A 19,303-nucleotide genomic window follows, 5' to 3' on the forward strand; every position below is an offset into this window, starting at 1 on the left:
AGTAATTTTTGACTCAGAGGAGATAACAGAACACCTTTTGAAGACATCATCTACTATCTTCCATTTACTGTAAACAAAACTTTTTACTCTGTTAGTGATATTTACTTCAAGATGCCCCTGAGTGAGATACCAAGATGCAGATCAATGCAAAAATAAGAGGTTTATTTTCTGGCACAACGGGGTCAATCCTCAATCAGTCTTTCAAGGAGAGTTATGAAGAAGGCAACCCTGAATGGCTATTACAAGCAGTTTTTATACTTTTTAGGGGCACAGGTTACATCAGCAAGGCTACAGTTCAAACTTATTGGCTAAGCATATTGACCTTTAAATCTATTGGCTGGCAAGCATGACACACATTTGAACTCTACCTGGGACTTTCCAGAGGGTCAAGTAACTATCAGTCAGTACATGCTGAGAAATTTTTTACTCAAGGATGTTCCTGTGGATGGAGAATGGAGGCCTAGCCTTGACCCCAAGCGGGAGGGGTAAGCTGTAAGGAGGGGTGGGACTGGAGAAAGCCCTTAGGGTCCCTCATTACTTCCTCTCTTAGTTTCTCCTCTATTGCTGCAACAAAGCACCATGATCAAGGAGACTTATAAAAATATAGTTTAATTGGGCTTACAGTCTCAGAGGGTTAGAATACATGATTGTTGTAGCAAAGTCATGGTTGTAGGGAGAGCTAAGAACCAATATTTTTGATCTACAGGCAGGATGCAGAGAGAGGCACACTGGGAATGGCATGGGCTTTTGAAACTCAAAGCCCACCTGCAATGACACATCCTCTAACTAGGCAATGTAGTATTAGTACATTCTCCAAACTTTTAGATACAAGGGAAGTGTGGTGGTTTGAATAAGGATGGTTTCTGTAAGCTCATATGTTTGAATATTTGGTCCCTGGGTATTGGTAGAAGCGTCTGGGAAAGAATATATTATATGAGCTAAATTTGCACAATGACTCTATGAAGTAGATATGATTCTCATGTTCTTTTCTTGTTTATAGCAATGAGGGGGAGTTAAATCTAAAAACACATCACAGTGGGACGTAAGGAAAAGACTAGCTCTCTTTAGATTGTGGGTTTTGTCAGAAAAGGGTTCAAATATTTATTCCAATGCTTATTATCTACTAAGGGTGCAGAGTTCTTTATTTGCATCTGTAACTGAAGAGAAACTGAACAGTTCTTACTTTGTATTATACCATTATTATACTAGTTTTGGTATTTCAGTTTTTGTTTCATGTTTCCCTTTTGTTTTATAAAGAACAAAAAAACCCGAAATTTTATTTGTAATACAACAGGAAGTTATTATAACATAGTTAGGTGGAATGTTGGCAATATCACTTTTTAGGTTAGGGGCTGGGATAGACTAAATTTAAAAAAGGGAAACCTAGCTACATTTAAAACAGGGCTGAGGGAGTGGTGGAAAGCTTTGCAGTTCTAAGATTTTTAAGAGAGAATGTAGACAGGCCTAGGAAAACCTGCATGCTTTAAGACAACTAAGATGTGTATTTCTTTGTATCTATTTTCCCATTATATGCCTTTATTTCTTCTTCCTTCCCCCTGCCCAAGATCAATCCTGTGTTTTTCAAAGATTTAGTCTTTATTTTATGTTATGGCCAAAGGGTAAGTAGTTGCTGTTGCAGGATATGTGGATCATGCTTCGAAACCTGAGATTGTGTTATTTACTGAAAAATCCTGTTTCTAGTGTGGTGTGGCCAAGGCCTTAGCGCACACTTTTAATCCCTCTGGTGGGAACTAAATACATGTACATACCTTTAATCCCAAACAATGAAGGTAAAGTTAGTTTGTAGAAGAAAGCACCCATGTTTGAAAGTAATGAGTCAGAGAAAGATTCAACAGAGTAAGATATGTACAATTCTCACGAGAAGAGAGAGGAAAGGGAGAGCAGTATAGAGAGACAAAGAAAAGGAGACAGTTTTCCTGGAAGAATTTTACAAAGACAGGTTGAAGAAAGAATGAGCCAGAAGGTGAGAACATATAGCTAGAGTTAGTTTGAGGCTAAGCAAAAACAATTCAGTAAGAACTGAGAGAAGCCTGATTGAATCAGTCAGCTTGGAGAGGAGTTTGAGTCAGGACAGTTGAGTTTAATCAGCCAGCTAGAGATTAGAAAGAGTGAGCTTCTTTAGCAGCAAGGCATAGATTAGGTTATAAAGAGGCTAGAAAATTCCACGACTAGGCCTTAATTAACAGACAGTGGCAGTAAGCCTCAGAGATGGAGACAATTACTACAGGAGAATTAAAGGTACCCCCCACCAAAAGATATTTTTACAAGTTGGAGTTCCAAATGTTCCTGTTATAAACTCGGCCACTCATCACTTCCACCTGAGACAGGATCTCACTGAATAGGCTGGTTGTCCTGCAACTCAGTATGTAGACCATGGTGGCCTTGAACTCACTGTAATTCTCCTGGCTTTGCCTGGGATTACATAGAGCTGAGATTAAAGGTGGTTGACACTATACCCTGCAAATTGTTGCTTCTGCCTGATTTCAAGCTGGGGCCCTTGAGGGTAATGCCACTACACTGCAGAAACTGCCCCTAAGCTAGGCTAGTCATAATGAAGGAAGACTTACAGTACTAGCTTTGTCCATTTCTCATTTATTCTTTTCAAGTCCCTAGCCTATAAGGTGGTGTTGCCCACATTAAAGGTAGGTCTTCTCTTTTAATCCTTTCTAAAAATGACTTCACAAATGCACCCAGAGATATACTTTAGTAACTTGGGCTTTTCTCAATTTAATCAACTTGACAATAAAGATTAGCCATTATAATTACTGCTCACCAAGATGACCACACATTTGGAGAGATGGGTATCTGTCTAAATAGTCAAATATGTAAGTAGCTACAGAAGAAAAATCTCTTGAGAGCAGAGAGCAAGAGATTGATTTCTGGCATCAGACTGTGTGTGTATGTGTAGATACAATTTTGATGCAAATAACATAGTTATCACATTGAATTGTTAAAATCACTCAAACTAAAGGAAAATATAATTAGGAAGGATGTTCAACTCCTTTCTGAACAATAGTGAGCTATCTATTCACAGCCTTTAGCTAAGTACCACGGATGTTTTGCTGACTTTGTAGCAATCCCACAAATCATATCTTAGAAGTGGGCATTTCTTCTCACCTTATAAAATTAGTCCAAGGAGATACATCTACAGAATACCCCCAACACTTGCCACTTAGGGAACATGGTGGAAGAGGGGGTGGGTGGAGAGATGGTACCAGCCAGAGGTGTTTGCTGTGAGATTGTATCTCCTAGTAATGTCAGATGCTACACCCAGAAACTCTCACCAACATGATTGCCTAACCATGAGGAGGAAAAGGGCATGCCAAAGTGGATTGGGAAAGTCCATGAGGCCTTAACTCTACACAGAGAACTACAGGCAACTGAGGAAGGCTGAGATCAGAAGAAATAGTCTTCTCCAGGGAGGAGCACACCAATTATTTGTCCAATACCAAATAGAAAGCACTGAAAATATGGATAGGAGTAACATTATGCAGATGGAAATATTTAGAAATGGTATATACACACATACTTATGTGTATAGATAGATGCATGTCACAACTATTTATCCAAAGAGGGGACATGGATTTGAAAGAGTGAGGGGGTTTGGAGAGAGGAAACAGAGGGAGAAAGAATATAATCTCTAAAATGAAATAAAAATGGAAAACTTAATCATTGCAATGATAGCTTTTTTCTTTTTTTTTTTTTTTAAAGACGGGTCTCTCTCTCTCTCTATGTAGGCCAGGCTGGTCTTGAATTCAGAGATATCGCCTATCTGTCTCTTGAATACTAGAATTACTGGTGTATGCTACTATACCTATAACCTTTTTTAACGATTGTCATGCCTTTTCTTATCAAAAGCACTTTATTCTACACATGTATTCCTTTTTTATTCATGGTTTCCATTTTCTCATATCTGATTATCATAATGTTATTGATATTCACTGTTATTGAGATAGACCTTAGAATAGGACATTGAATCACTCATTTCTCAGTGTTTCTGCTTTTCCTCTAGTCTTAGACTGGAGTTTTACTCTAATCCAAACAACTATAGTCAATGTATGTATGTTTTAAAACTCTGCCAGTTACTCTAATAGCTTTTTTTAGTAGATGTGTTCAGGGTGCATCACAAACCCACATGGACCCCAGGATAGCAATGAATACAGATGAATTTGTTCTCAGATGACATATCAAAATTTCAAGACCTTGGACACCTATTGGGATGGTTTGTGTATTCTTGGGCCAGGGAGTGGCACCATTTGGAGGTGTGACCTGGTTGGAGTAGGTATGCCTCTGTGGGTGTGGGCTTAAGATCCTCACCCTAGTTGCCTAGGAATCAGTGTACCATGCCTGCCTGGATGCTGCCATGTTCCCACCTTGATGATAATGGACTGAACCTCTCAACCTGTAAGCCAGCCCCAATTAAATGTTGTTTTTATAAGACTTGCCTTGGTCATGGTGTCTGTTCACAGCAGCAAAACCCTAACTAAGACACCTATAGACAGTACACACAGAAAATTCACAAATATTATTCAGAGATCATCACGGCAGCTATTACTCAAGGGGGCTGGAGTTGTGTTATGTTCAGTCTATATAGCCTTTATGAGATCTAGGTTTGACTTTTTGCAAGATTATAGATAGCATATTAGGGTGGTTTTTAATTGCCTCACAAATTCCTAATAAAACAATGCATATGGAGGAACTATTTGTGGCTGCTGGTTTCTCAGGTTCAGTCCATCATGCTAGAGAGGGTACGGTAGAGCAGGTTATGTCAGAGGGAACAAGAAGCAGAAGTAAGTGTGGTATATGCACCCAGAGCCACCTTCTTTGTCCTCCTTTTATTCCATTCCAGCCTCGGCCAGTGAGATGGGGGACTCAGATAGAAGGAGTCACTTTCCTTCTTAGTAAATTGTCTCAAATACCCTCATGTTATTTGATACAACTTTTCTTGGGGAGATGTCTATTCATCCCCAGATAGGGAACACATGACAGCCCAAAGAAAGTAAGTTGGTGAACCAATGAGTTTTATTGAGATTACTTATAGGAGCAGAAATGACTCAAAGACAGGTATATCACCAAAATCCTCCCAAGCATGGGTGACAGCTCACAAAAGCTGGGAACCTGGGACACAATGCCCAGCCTGTAGGCAGCTCAAAAGTTTGGAAAGGAATGTCTGTTCTAAGTATCTCAGTGGTTCTAAATCTCTTTCAGGCAGCTTATCTGGTCTCAGAGTCTTCTTTGCAAGGCTGGCTTGTCTGAGAGTGACGCATGCCTTTTATTGTTTTCTCTGGCAGGTAGAGGACCCTAGAGAATGTGGTAAATTTCAGGGACTTCCTGAGTTAGTTTGAATTGTTTACTCTTTCTGATTACTGTTTCTGTCCCTGAAGGATGGAATGTTTCAATCTCAGAGGAAATTGTTTTTTTTTTTAATTTTTATTGGTTATTTTATTTATTTACATTTCAAATGTTATCCCCCCTTCCTGTTTTTCTCTTCACAAGCCCCCATCCCATGCCCCCTTCCTTCCATCTTCTATGAGGGTGCTCCCCTCCACCTACCCCACCCACTCACATCTTACACCCTAGCATTTCCCTACTGTGGGGCATCGAGCTTTCACAGGACCAAGGGCCTTCCCTACCATTGATGCCAGATAAAGTTATCCTCTGCTACATATGCAACTAGAGCCATGGGCCCCTCCATGTGTATTCTTTGGTTAGTGGTTTAGTCCCTGAGAGCTCTGAGGTATCTGGTTAGTTGATATTGTTGTTCTTCCTATGGGTTGCAAACCCCTTCAGCTACTTCAGTCTTTCCTCTAACTCCTCCATTGGGGTCCCACTGCTCAGCTCCATGGTTGGCTGCAAAGATCCACATCTGTATTGGTAAGGCTCTGGCACAGCCTCTCAGGAGACAGCTATATCAGGCTCCTGTCAGTAAGCACTTCTTATCATCAGCAATAGTGTCTGGGTTTGGTAACTGTATGTGGGATGGATCCCCAGGTGGGACTGTCTCTGAATGGCCTTTCCTTCAGTCTCTATTCCACACTTTGTCAGAGAAAACTACTGTTATGTAACACCTCAGACATACCTGAAGGGACACGATCCCACTTGAGCGGGAGGCTCTGGCAGGCCTTGCCCTTTTATACCATTTCTTTAGTCTTGCTGAAAACCATTAGATTACATTCCTAAAACTAGCCACCAAGGTCTAATTACTTATTTGGCCACTTCTTCCTCCTAAAGCTGACTACCAAAGTCCAGCTATGAGTATTGAAGAGCAGCAATCAAAAGCTTTCTTTATCTCACCTAATTAACATGCCCAATTAAAATGAAACACCTCATTCTAATATGGGATTTTCCCTTTTCCCTTTATAAATTGCCATTTGCCTATAAGCCACATCTGTTTTCTATCTACAGGCAGTCCTTTCTCTTCCAGGACAAATACCCCTGCACCCTCTCTCTTGTCCCCTTTTCCTTCTTCCACATCCTCTATCTCTTAACCTCTGCTCTTCTGAGGCAAGTAAATATCTCCTTTTTGTTGAGAATTTGGTCTTGGGGCTTCTGAGCAGATACCATAACTTACAACACCCAAGTGTGCCTCACCAATCTAGATAATTCAGAGTCTAGTCAAATTGACAATACAACGAGTCACCATAGATAGAAGTCCTAATACGAGGAGGCACCTAGCATCTGATTTTCTACTGTTGTCTTTTGTTTATTTAAGACTGGGTTTCCCTGTGTAGCCCTAGCTGCCCTGAAACTTACTATGTAGACCATGCTGGCCTCAGAGATCTGCCTGCCTCTGTCTCCTCCATGCTAGGATTAAAGGCCTCTGCCACCACACCCAGTTTTATTTAATTACTATATGTACATATAATGTATTACACATAGCTAGTTGCAGTGATGTTTATTTCATTAGTGATTGCAAAATGGTGATGTCTTAGTTGTATGGCTCTTTGACTATGGCACATTGGCATTACCAGTTACTTATTTTGGTACCTCTAAGTTACAATTTGAATGGGAAAGACAGAATAAGTGATCGTTTCTCTCTATCCAAGTGTTATAAACCCCAGTATGCTAGGATGTACCGGCTCTTGTGAGGTGGACGCATGAGGGTCATGGAATTCTAGAGAGTCAAGAATATACTTTTTGAGAAAGTGAGGCTTTCCCAAGAAATAAAACCAAAAGTGGTAAATGTGACTGGCTGGTCTTCTACTATCATCCAAGGGATTCTGACAAGCAGCTCAAACTACAAGTCTACGTGTGTAGACTTGCTTTTACATTCTATAGGATGGTTCTTTGGAGTATCCAGGGTGTTTTCACTTCCTACCTTTCAGTAGGCTTACTCCAAGTTATTTTCCCTGAAGATCTCGTACTACTGTTTGTTTGGTTTGGTTTTTCTGTGTAGCCCTGGCTGTCCTGGAACTTGCTTTTAGACTACGCAGGCCTAAAATCCAAGAGATCTGCGCTTCAGCTTCCCAAGTGCTTGGATTAAAGGCATGTGATGCCACCACCAGTGGGCAGTGACTTTTGTCAAACATCATCTCAGTACTTGTCTTCTCATTCACCTCCATTCCTGGTTACTGGAATGCCCCGCAGATCTTCATTCACCTCCATTCCTGGTTACTGGAATGCCCCGCAGATCTTCATTCACCTCCATTCCTGGCTACTCGAATGCCCCTCAGATCTTCATTCACCTCCATTCCTGGTTACTGGAATGCCCCGCAGATCTTCATTCACCTCCATTCCTGGTTACTGGAATGCCCCGCAGATCTTCATTCACCTCCATTCCTGGTTACTGGAATGCCCCGCAGATCTTCATTCACCTCCATTCCTGGTTACTGGAATGCCCCTCAGATCTTCATAAAGTCTTTGTATGTGCTTTCCGAAGACAATTAGTGCTTATTTGTTATTGTCTCTTATCTTTTACCATCAGTCTTCACCTCCACAGGAGGGCCTCTGTACTAGCTTTTCTCCATAAAAAGGGGTCTTATCACTATAGCAACTGTCTGTCTGTCTGTCTGTCTGTCTCTCTCTCTGTTTTCCAAGTCAAGGTTTCTCTGTGTAGCCCTGGCTGTCTTGGATCTTGCTTTGTAGACCAGGCTGTTCTTGAACTCAGATATCTGCTTGCCTCCTCCCTAATGGGAGGATTAAAGGTATGCATCACCCTTTTCTAGCTAGCTTTTTTTTTTTTTAATAAAGTTCACAATTTTCTTTTTCCCTTTTGTCTTTTTTCTTCCTTTCCATTTTTTTTTGTTTGTTTTTCTTTTGAGCTAAGGTTTCACTGTAGCCCTGGCTATCCCAGTACTGTTCACTCTATAGACCAGGCTGGGCTCTAACTCAGAGATTCCCCTGCCTCTGCTTTCAGAATGCTGGGTTTCAAGGTGTGCACCACCACTCCTGGCGTCAGCACAACTTTCAATTTGTTTACTCAAACCTTGGCTGCCTTAACTAGAAGATAAACTCAGACTTCCTTTGAGGGAGAACACATTTGTTTGTTTATTTTTGAAGCAGGGTTTCTGTGTAGCCATGGGTGTCTTGGAACTCAATCTGTATGCCAGGATGGCCTCGAACTCACAGGGATCCTCCTGCCTCTGCCTCTGCCTCTGCCTCTCCAGTGCTGGGATTAAAGATGAGCCCAAATACCACCCAACAATAAAGCTATTCTTAACCCCTGGTCCTAGAACAATATTTAAAAAGAAGTAGTAGACACTACTAATCAAATAAAAGAAAATTAAATATATAAAAAAGACATAGCCGGGCAGTGGTGGTTTATGCCTTTAATCTCAGCACTTGGGAGGCATAGGCAGGCGGATTTCTGAGTTCGAGGCCAGCCTGGTCTACAGAGTGAGTTCCAGGACAGCCAGGGCCACACAGAGAAACCCTGTCTCGTAAAACCAAAGAAAGACATAACACCCTTTCTGATGGTGTCTCACACTAACCATTCAAGGCCTTCCAAACGTTTCTGGTGAGATGTCTGCATCCTTGAGCTGTAGGAAGCACAGCAGAGAAGCCTAAATACCGATTATCCTCTGGAACGAGGGCGGTTCCCTGGACGTCAAGTTTGCGCGCGGGGCGGGACGACGTGCCGAAGTCACGCCCTCTTACGTCCCGCTTCTCGCTCCAGTCCCCGTCCCCGCCTCCGCCCCCGCCCCGGTTCCCCGCACTGTGACGTTCCGCGAGAGGCACAGAGCGTAAACAGCGCAAGGCATTTCGGGAGCGGGATTGTTTCGCGCAGGAAGCAGGCTCCATTTTAGCGCCGCCCGGCGTCGCCATCTGTGTCTCTCTCCTCCCCCTTGTCTCTGTGGTGGCCGAACCCCAACAGGAAGGCTGAAGCCCGCGCCGACCGAGGCCAGAGAGCCAGGCGGGAAGAGAACCAGAGCACGGGAGGAAGGGTTGCGCGTAGGAAGCTGAGTGGAGCAGGTCAGGTCGAAGCGCGCGGCCCGCCGGACGGACTGACGGACGGACTCGTGCGCCTGCGGCCGCGTCTGCGGCGCCCGCGCGACTCGCGTCCCGGCGGCGGCGGTGGCGGCGGCGGAAGCCGGAGGGCAGCCATGGCGGCCGACAGCCGGGAGGAGAAAGGTGAGTGTGGAGGACGGGGCCTCGGGGCGGCCGGGCGAGGGGACCTAGGAGCCGCGGCCTGCGGGCGAGGCGGGAGGTTAGGGCCTCGCGCAGAGCAGGCGGCCGCATCGTGACCCGCTCCTTGCGAGGCCTGGCCTGCTGGGCCCGGCGTCCTCGTCTCTGCGGCGGCTCCCACCTCGACCAGGGCTTTGCTTCTCTCGTCACTCCCGGGAGCGGTTGGGAGAGGGCTTGCTTTGAGGAACTTGCCCCCGGGCACGTTTCCTGGCCGGATTATGCGGATGTAATGCGTATTTTTCTGAACTGTCGTCTTTTTGGTTGACTTTTTTCGAAAATAACGTCACAGTTAGCATTGTTAGACTAGTGAGTAGACTAGTTTAATTCATTCAGGTGGATTATTAATCATGAGAAATACCTGTAAGTAGCTTCTCACTGATCTTTTGGATAAGCTAAGAATCGCTTCTTTTATTCCTCGAGTATTTACTTTGGAAAGAAAGATATTAGGAAAAAAACAAACAAACAAACAAACACCCATGCCCCTTCTTCCAAAAGTCCTAGCAACGGATCTCCCAGAATAGTGCAGAGTTCTCAAAAGATTCAGCGAGGAATACGTAGGTGGAGGCTAGAGAGACTTGGAAAGATAAAAAGAAAACATTTTAGTTGATAAAATGTCATTTCTTCTGAAATACTATATAGAGACCACAGATGCCAGTATAGGATCCAGACCATAGAAGATACTCGTCTAGATGGGATGCAGTCTTGAGAGAGTTCTCAGCTCTGGGACTATCGCGACAGTCTTAGAAGAAAATAGTGCACACTTGCTGCCCTGCATTTCACAAATCTCTGCTTGTGGCTCATTAAATTTGAGGTGGAGATTTGTTAAGTGGGCTGAACAGTCATTAAAGCTTTTTTCCACTTTTCTGGTCTGTCTTGAGTGGGAATATGTTTAAAGATCTGTCTTTGTCATAAGCATCCTCCCCCCCCCCCCCCCCTTAGGGACATGGTTTCCATGTAGCCCTGCCTGTTCTGGAACTTGATTTGCAGACAGGCTGGCCTCAAACTTGAGAGATCTGCCTGCTTCTGCCTCCTGAGTGCAAGGCATGTGCCATCACTGCCCAGTTGAAGCAATTCTCGATGCACACATTGCAGTTTATTTTTTATTCTGAAACTAAACCTGTTCCTCGAGACATTCTGAAGGACTGTGAAGGAAGAATTCTGATAGTGAATAAAGGACTATCTTATTATATAAAGTCAGTTGTAAAAAAAAAAAAAAAAACCTGAAGATCCTTTCAACCTTTGATTGGCAGGATAAGATTTATGACTTAGTAGTTTTGGTGGCTGCCATGGTAGATGAACCAAACACAAAAGCGATTAAAATTCAGTTGTCAGTATAGTTTCTATTAAAGTGAAGATAATTTAGAAATCAGTAATATACAACAATGCACAGTGAAGTAATGATCATTTGCTTTTAGAAGTGGACTTAATATTGAAGATGCACTTTAAACACAAAAACTCGATTATTGAGTTGTGATGTCATTCGTCACCAATGCTTAGAATATTTGGAAATAGTTTTTTAAAACTTAATTTTTCTAATTGTGCTTTATTTGAATTTTCTGGTACAAGTGACTTTTTTATAGTTAAAATCAAGATTATTTCTCTATACTAGCAGCTAGTAAATACCTACTGGAAGTGCTTAGTGTTACTTGATCATTGTCACTCACCTATGAAAGTCAGTATTAAAACGAATAAGTACCTTTAATCCCAGCACTTGGGAGGCAGAGGCAGGCAGATTTCCGAGTTCGAGGCCAGCCTGGTCTACAGAGTGAGTTCCAGGACAAGTCAGGACTACACAGAGAAACCGTGTCTCGAAAAAACAAAAAACCAAAACAAAAAAACCGAATAAGTAATACTTAAAGAAAAGTGAGAATGTTAAGAGAAATTTGTATCATTTGTTATGTGTTTAACAGGAAAGTACGAAGATTATAAGAATCTTAGTCATAATGGTGGCAATGTAGGCCTTTAATCCCAGCACTTAGGAGGCAGAGGCAAGTAGATCTCTTGAGTACAAAGCCAGCTTGGTTTACAGAATGAGTTCTGGAGCAGGTAAGATTCCTTTTTATGGGAGAAGAGAAATGTCCCATAAAAAGGAATCTTAATCATGCTAAAACTTAAGCCTTTAATAAATTCATAACTTTTGGAAACTCTTGATTAAAAAACAAGTCTCAGAAAATAAGAAAGTTGCAATTATGCGTGTTAATCACAATGAATTTTAGAGTCATAGGAATTCTTAATTTATTGGGCTTTGTAATAAACATCAATTCCTGTAATGTTTCAGTTAATCCTCTATACTTGGATAGTCTACCAGCTCCCTGCTATTTTTGTGTTGATTTGTCCAAAAAGTTGACTGTTAATGTGAGTTTTTTAAAAATAATACTGGGAAACAACAGCACCTTGTGTATTCCATGGATTTTTCTCTATGATGAAGAAATGCACATCTTTTCTGATAAACATTTTACATGAATTTTATTTGAATCCCTACAGGATATAGTCTACAAAGAATAGTTAACCCAAAATGTGTATGAATTTTTGCTTTTGTAAGTAATTGTCTACATTTCCAGATCGAAAGCTTCAGGAGGGCAAGGGGTGTGATTGTCTTGTTTGTAGGTATCTTTTAAAGTATTGTGTCCTCTGTTCCTTAAATATTTATGTGGTTCGACTTTAATGAATAACAGCATAAGCATTGTAAAGTACAGAGCTGAGTTTTACTTACTCTCATGCATCATACACACAAGCTTCTGTGTATATAGCGTGTATAAACCTGTATACATGCTGTGGCTAGCACTGTTGGGAGCTAGTTGCTTGAGGAAGGGCTCTATAAAACAGTATGGGTTTGATTTACATCTCCTTTCATTTTGGATCTTGTTTTAGTTTACTGGTAGTAGAAGTGGGAAAATAAAGAGATACTATCTTTGGGTGCCAGTTGGTTATATGGAAGGTGGAAAATATTGATGGGAAGGTCTCTCTTCAAGTCTCTGGACATCATTTAGAAGAATAGTTGTTTTCAGGCTGGAAGTATAGCTCAGTAGCAAAGTATAGTTGTTTGCTTTTGTGAAAACCCTAGTTTGGTTCCCAGAACCCACATGTCAACTACCATTGTTCCTTACTCCAATTCCAGGGTCCAATGTCTGATATCCACCAGATTTGCTCATAGTCCACACATGTTTACATGTAGGCAAAACACACTGACACATTTAGAAGAATGGTGTCTTTTAATGACTGAAATTTATTTGAGGGATTATCCTGATGTAAATATACTTTGCTTGATAGCAAAAGGAAGAGATTGCTGGACATCCTGTTGCCTTGTTTTTACCTCACTGAAACTGTCATAAGTGAATTGAAGAAAAATTCCTGGCCTGGGTTTGAAAATGTGTATTTAACATCTCAGTTTTCTTTTCTTTTTTTTTTTTTTTAAAGATTTATTTATTATTATTCATTAGTACACTGTAGCTGTCTTCAGATGCACCAGAAGAGGGTGTCAGATCTCATTACGGATGGTTGTGAGCCACCATGTGGTTGCTGGGATTTGAACTCAGGACCTTCGGAAGAGCAGTCAGTGCTCTTAACCGCTGAGCCATCTCACCAGCCCCCCATCTCAGTTTTCTTAAGTACTCTTGATCTGATGCTGACCTGAAATAAATAGTATTTTGTATAGGTTTACCTTCAATGTTTGTGTAGAGTTTACTCTGTTAAACCAATCTTTCAGGAATTAAAGTTTATGACCTCTCCATGCAGAGTTATGAGAATTTGTTTGGTTAAGTCATTTAAATTTTTGGAACTTCATTTTAGAATTACTCTTGCAGGATATAACATCTAAGGCTAAGCTACTTCTAAAATCCTGCTTTTATTTCTGTCTAAAACACCACAAGCAGAATTACTAGTCTTGTTGCTTTTAATATCTTTTTGAAGTCAAAACAAGGCTCTAAGAAGTGATTCTTCTTTGTATTGCTTTGTTTAACCTCTACCTAGAAATTTGCACCTTTACCTCAAACTCAGTTTGCTAATTGTTTGGATAACAGTGATTTCCATATATGAAAGATAATATAAATACAAAGTATTTGCAGATAATTGTCTTTCTGTAGAGGGAGTTTTCTTTTTCAAAAGATGTATTTAAGAAAATTGAAGCAGCCTTTAAAAAGGTAACACTATCATAAGTAAAATTTGGGTTTGCAAATGTTGGAAAATTGCAAAATATGAAAGTAAAAGTACTTGGATTTTGTTAAGTCATTCTACTGGGATTGCTTAGAATTGACTTTTTCCCTGTACTTTTACAGTGTGTACTATACACCATCAATATTTGAGTCAGTAGTGAATTGCTTGTATGGTATGATCCCACGAGATTTACCTTATAGTGTACTTAAGTCTCTGATGACAAGATGTTTAAAGATGCTGAAACCATGTAGAGATCACTGCACATTTCTCAGGATGTAACCTCATTGATATATGACCTTATTAACCCAAACAGAACTTTGAATCTCTGTGCCTTGATGCCATACCTAGGATAAAGCAGATGAAGTACTGTTCAACAAGAGGCAACAGTATTGTCTAAAGAGATACCAGCATGGCTTTGTGCAGACAGTATTAGTTAATAGTTTCATTACCATAAAACTGGAGTACCTCATGCAAAGCCTTGACATGTTACCTTCTCTGTTTTAACAGAAGATTGCCAAGACTGCTCCAGCTGGTTGTTTTCAGGTGAGAATCTGGGCCCCTAAGCGATAATAGTCCTGAAAAAAGGAAAAAGGGGAAAAAAACGAAAACAATAAAACATGGGTTAAATTACTGGTACTTTAAAAAAAAATTAGTAACTAATTTTATTCTATTAACTATTTGCTTTTGAATGAGTTTGAACCTTAGTTCTTTTTCTTTCTTTTTTTTTTTTTTAAAGATTTATTTATTTATTTATTATATGTAAGTACACTGTAGCTGTCTTCAGACACTCCAGAAGAGGGCGTCAGATCTCGTTACGGATGGTTGTGAGCCACTATGTGGTTGCTGGGATTTGAACTTTGGACCTTCGGAAGAGCAGTCGGGTGCTCTTACCCACTGAGCCATCTCACCAGCCCTGAACCTTAGTTCTAAATAGACATATTATTATTCAAAAAAAAATCAGTTTTGAGCTAATTTTATTGCCCTGTCCACTTTTTGAAATAAATATTTTGTGATTGTTTGATTTTGAAATAGATGGCTTTAAAAACAGTTTTTACGTCTAAGTTTTCTGTGTATACAACAAAGGAAAAACTGAAATTTGTTTGTTTATTTGAGATAAGGTTTCTCTTTGTGGCCTTGGCTGTCCTATATATATAGTTAACTCTGTAGACCAGTCTGGCCTCAAACTCAGATCTACCTGCCTCTGCCTCCTGAGTGCTGGGATTAAAGGTGTACAACACTACTGCACAGTGAAAAGTTTGTTTTATTCCCACAGAAATTAGGATTATTCTTCAGTACAGTATATGCCCATAGATCTTTTAACTTGGTGTTCCACCAACCTACATTTCTTTGGTGAGGGTATTGCTGTCCACTTACTATGAAGTAATTGAATCTACACATATCATAGATGCATATAAGTATGTAAGAAAGAAATTCATAAACTTTTACTGCTTGTGAGCCCTTCTTAATTTTTATGACTGTGTAGACATAGATATACAAAAAAACATGCCTAACATTTATGGATAATTGTCAAAGTATTTTACTGTTAAAAGACAGGCAAATATGCAAACTAGCAATAGCAAGAAAAGCTATGTTCTTTTTAGTTTTTACAAAAGAACAATTAACCTTGGAAAGAATTAAACCTTCGGTGAGTATTTGATATTAGAGGAGGGAGAGCATATATGCTATTTCCCATAAATCTGTTCTGTAGAAGTATGTTTAGGATCATTTCAGACATTGTAGGAAACCATTTCCTAATCCTAAGTCAAGCTTCACTTAACATTTGTTGGTGTGAAACTCAAATCAATTCAAACAGCAACTTTCTTTTAATTGAATATTTTATTTACATTTCCCCTCCACAACCCCCCTATTCCATCCCCTCCCCTCCTTCCTGCTTCTATGAGGGTGCTCCTCCACCCACCCAGCCATTCCCACCTCACTGCCCTGGGTTCCTTCCCCTTCACTGGGGCATTGAGCCTTCTCAGGACCAAGGACCTCTCCTCCCATTGATGGCAGACAAGGCCATCCTCTGCTACATATACAGCTGGAGCCATGGGTCCCTCCATGTGTACTCTTTGGTTGTTGTACTGGCTAGTTTTGTGTCAGCTTGACACAGGCTTGAGTTATCACAGAGAAAGGAGCTTCAGTTGGGGAAGCGCCTCCATAAGGCATTTTCTCAATTAGTGATCAAGGGGGAAAGGCCCTTTGTGGGTGGGACCATCTCTGGGCTGGCAGTCTTGGGTTCTATAAGAAAGCAAGCTGAGCAAGCCAGGGGAATCAAGCCAGTAAGTAACATCCCTCCATGGCCTCTGCATCAGCTCCTGCTTCCTGACCTGCTTGAGTTCCAGTCCTGACTTCTTTCAGTGATGCACAGCAATCTGGAAATGTAAGCTCAATAAACCCTTTCCTCCCCAACTTGCTTCTTGGTCATGATGTTTGTGCAGGAATAGAAACCCTGACTAAGACACTTGGTGGTTTAGTCTGGGGGAGTTCTGGTCAGACAGCAACTTTTAAAATCAAATATTATAATACAATCTAACGATATTTTTGATGTTCACATGCAGAGGAATGAATGCATGAAAAATCGCCATTTTCCACAAGAAAATAAGTATCTTTATATAAGAACATAAAACATTTGAGTGTACACTGAGAAACCTCAGTTCATTTGTGTTGCAGGATGATGGGCTCAGTGTAGAGTATATATGTTGTATGTTTAGAACTAAGGTCTCACGGGGTGGAACATAGTGCTGTGAGAAACATTTCAGATTCATTTTGATTTTGAGTGAGGGTTTGGTTATTATGCATTACTTTTTTACTGATGTCAGATCTCTCCACCCCACAATATTTGACACCCACAGTTCAAAGTGCTTGTGGTATAGAATATCAATAATATTAAGTGGATAGATTAGGATAAAGTGATGAATAGTATTAACTTTAGAGAAAGTGGTCTTGAAATTAGTAATTTTACTTTTTAATTCTATAAGGAGATAATTTTTAGGTGTATTTTTATTATATTTTTTAACATTTATTTATTATATATAGGTTCACTGTAGCTGTTTTCAGACACACCAGAAGAGGGCATCAGATCTCATTACAGATGGTTATGAGCCCTCATGTGGTTGCTGGGATTTAAACTCAGGACCTCTGGGAAAGGAGTCAGTGCCCTTTTTTTTTTTTTTTTGGTTTTTCGAGACAGGGTTTCTCTGTATAGCCCTGGCTGTCCTGGAACTCACTTTGTAGACCAGGCTGGCCTCGAACTCAGAAATCCGCCTGCCTCTGCCTCCCGAGTGCTGGGATTAAAGGCGTGCGCCACCAACGCCCGGCTCCCTTGGAGCATTCTTAAGACACTAATAGCTTTAGCTATCATCAGACTCCAAACTTGGAGAGATCCTAGTTGATTCCCCAGAAATGAGCAATAATGAAAAAGGATTGTTACTGTCTTACAGCATCATGATTCAGGGCAATATCGTCAGATAATTAGGGCATATATGTACTTAAAGAATAGATTCTATGGACTGAACCAGATTGTATGTATAAAGCTTGAGGTGCTATTGTAAAAGGGTTGATGTGTGCAGTCTCACTGCTAGGAAAGGCTTATAGGTTGCAGCACTTCTTAGGACTCTCCTTTTCTTTCCTGAGTGATTATTTGTGGCTTTTCTTTTTATTGGCATACAAAGTATTAGATATCATTATGACAGTTTCAAACAAGGTGTATTTTAGGAGATTCTTCTCCCCATTTTATCTTCCTTACCTCACTGTCCTTATAGCCCTCTCATCTCTTCCTATGCCATGCCATGTATGTTTTAAATTTTTATTTAAGTTGCTGTGTGTTATTAATGTCTGATTAGAGGTGAGAAAATTAGAAGTTGAGTCTGTATTTCCCAGTTCCTAGTTAAAATATGGTAGCTAACCTAAGTTTCTTCATTTCCTCCTCTCTTCCCTGTGTATCTTATTTTAATAAATGTGTTAATGACTTCAGTGAGAGAAAATGAAATGTCATTTACATCAGGTAATAGGAAAACATTTTATTAAGTATTAGGCTTTGTGAGTCATAACAATTCTTGGCTATGTCTGACACCTTCTTGATATGACTATATTTAGTTTATTACTATAGTACAAATAAAAGTACTCATCTAGAAGAATAGTTTTCTGTATTAGGTGAAATTTAATTGTTGCTGAGTATACAGAGCCAAGGCAGGGGTACATTAATTTGAAAGTCATACTGTTTAATATTATGTACTTCTGTGTTCTGTTCTCCCATCTAATTGTAGGTTTATAAAGTTTGAACTTCTGACTCATATCCATCTGCACTAAATACTTCTGGTCAGCTCTCCCTTTTTCCTTTTTAAATACGTATTTTATGTGTAGTAGTGTTTTTGCCTATGTGCAAGTCTGTACACTCCATGCCTGCCTGATCCCTCTGGAGGTCTGAAGGAGGGCATCAGATGCCCTGGGACTGGAGTCCCATGTGAGTCTGAGAACTGAGCTCTGGTCTTCTTGCAACATCAAATTCTTTTAGCTAACGAGCCACCACTTGAGCCCTGAACTTCTAATTCTTTATCTTCAAAGTACTGATGAGAAACATGCCTTCTTTATTTTGTGAGCTCATGTAAGTGAAAGTGCCAATCTGTTAGCTATAAGAGGTTTTTTGATATGTAGGCATTGGTTAGTAATTATCTTGGAAAAGTTTACAGACATTTTGTAAAACAACAGTCAGTATCTAAACTTGAATTCTGTAAAAACTTAATACGAAAAAGTGTTTTTTATAAGGTATTATGATATAGATATGCCTTTGAAATTTAAATTTTTATGGGTTTTTAAAAATTATTAAATTTTAGCATGAGACGTAATGTTGGATTTTGGATTATTTCAAATTGAAATTATTTTCATGAAAAGATTTGCGTATTTTCACCGATCTGCCTATTTTGTGATAGTTTAAATTGTTTTCTATGAATGTAGTTCATTCTTTCAAGACTAGTTAAAGAGCTTTGAGCAGTAATTATTATACACCTGCCAATTGTGGGATATTTATAGCAAACTATTTTTGTTTTAAATTTTTTAATTTTATGTGTATGAATGTTTTGGCACGTGTGTACACCTCATGTGTACCTGGTGCTCACAAAGGTCAAACGGTGGTGCTGCATGGCTGGAACTGGAGTTAAGAATGATTGTGATCCACAGTATATGTTCTGGGAATCCACAGTATGTGTTCTGAGATCTGAACCCAGGTCCTCAGCAAGAAAACACATGCTCTTAACCATTGAATCTTACCTCTCTAGCCCCTAACCCATTTACTTATTTTTAAAAATATTCTAGAGTCTAAAATGGTATTTGGCATCATTCAGATCTTGAGGGATCTTGATGTGAGTAGATGACATGATCCTTTTCGATGTATTTTGATTTTCATTAATGGCAGTAGAAATATGATTCATTCTTCATATTGGAAAAGTGAAGTACAGGGGCTGGAGAGATGGCTGTGAGGTAAAGAGCACTGGCTGCTCTTCCAGAG

General features: G+C 40.2%; 1 protein-coding gene across 14 annotated transcripts in view; it reads left to right on the top strand.

Moving 5' to 3' along the window:
* The first annotated feature begins 8,979 nt into the window (after positions 1-8,979).
* Ythdc1 (YTH domain containing 1) overlaps positions 8,980-19,303 on the top strand; it is a 32,680-nt gene continuing 22,356 nt past the window's right edge. For 6 of the 14 annotated variants that reach the window (XR_389269.3, XR_003955631.1, XM_006534867.4 and 3 more), the window contains exons 1-2: positions 8,980-9,591; positions 14,305-14,340. Coding sequence is in view for 10 of the 14 variants with exons in the window: in XM_006534867.4 (XP_006534930.1) it covers positions 9,564-9,591; positions 14,305-14,340 (64 nt within the window). In the remaining 4 variants the exon portion in view is untranslated. The remainder of the gene's footprint in view (positions 9,592-14,304; positions 14,341-19,303) is intronic. The other 8 variants (NR_153372.1, NM_001359907.1, NM_001359908.1 and 5 more) reach the window with 3 other exon arrangements.

This window comes from Mus musculus, chromosome 5 (genome assembly GCF_000001635.26).
Source record: "Mus musculus strain C57BL/6J chromosome 5, GRCm38.p6 C57BL/6J".
NCBI lineage: Eukaryota > Metazoa > Chordata > Mammalia > Rodentia > Muridae > Mus > Mus musculus.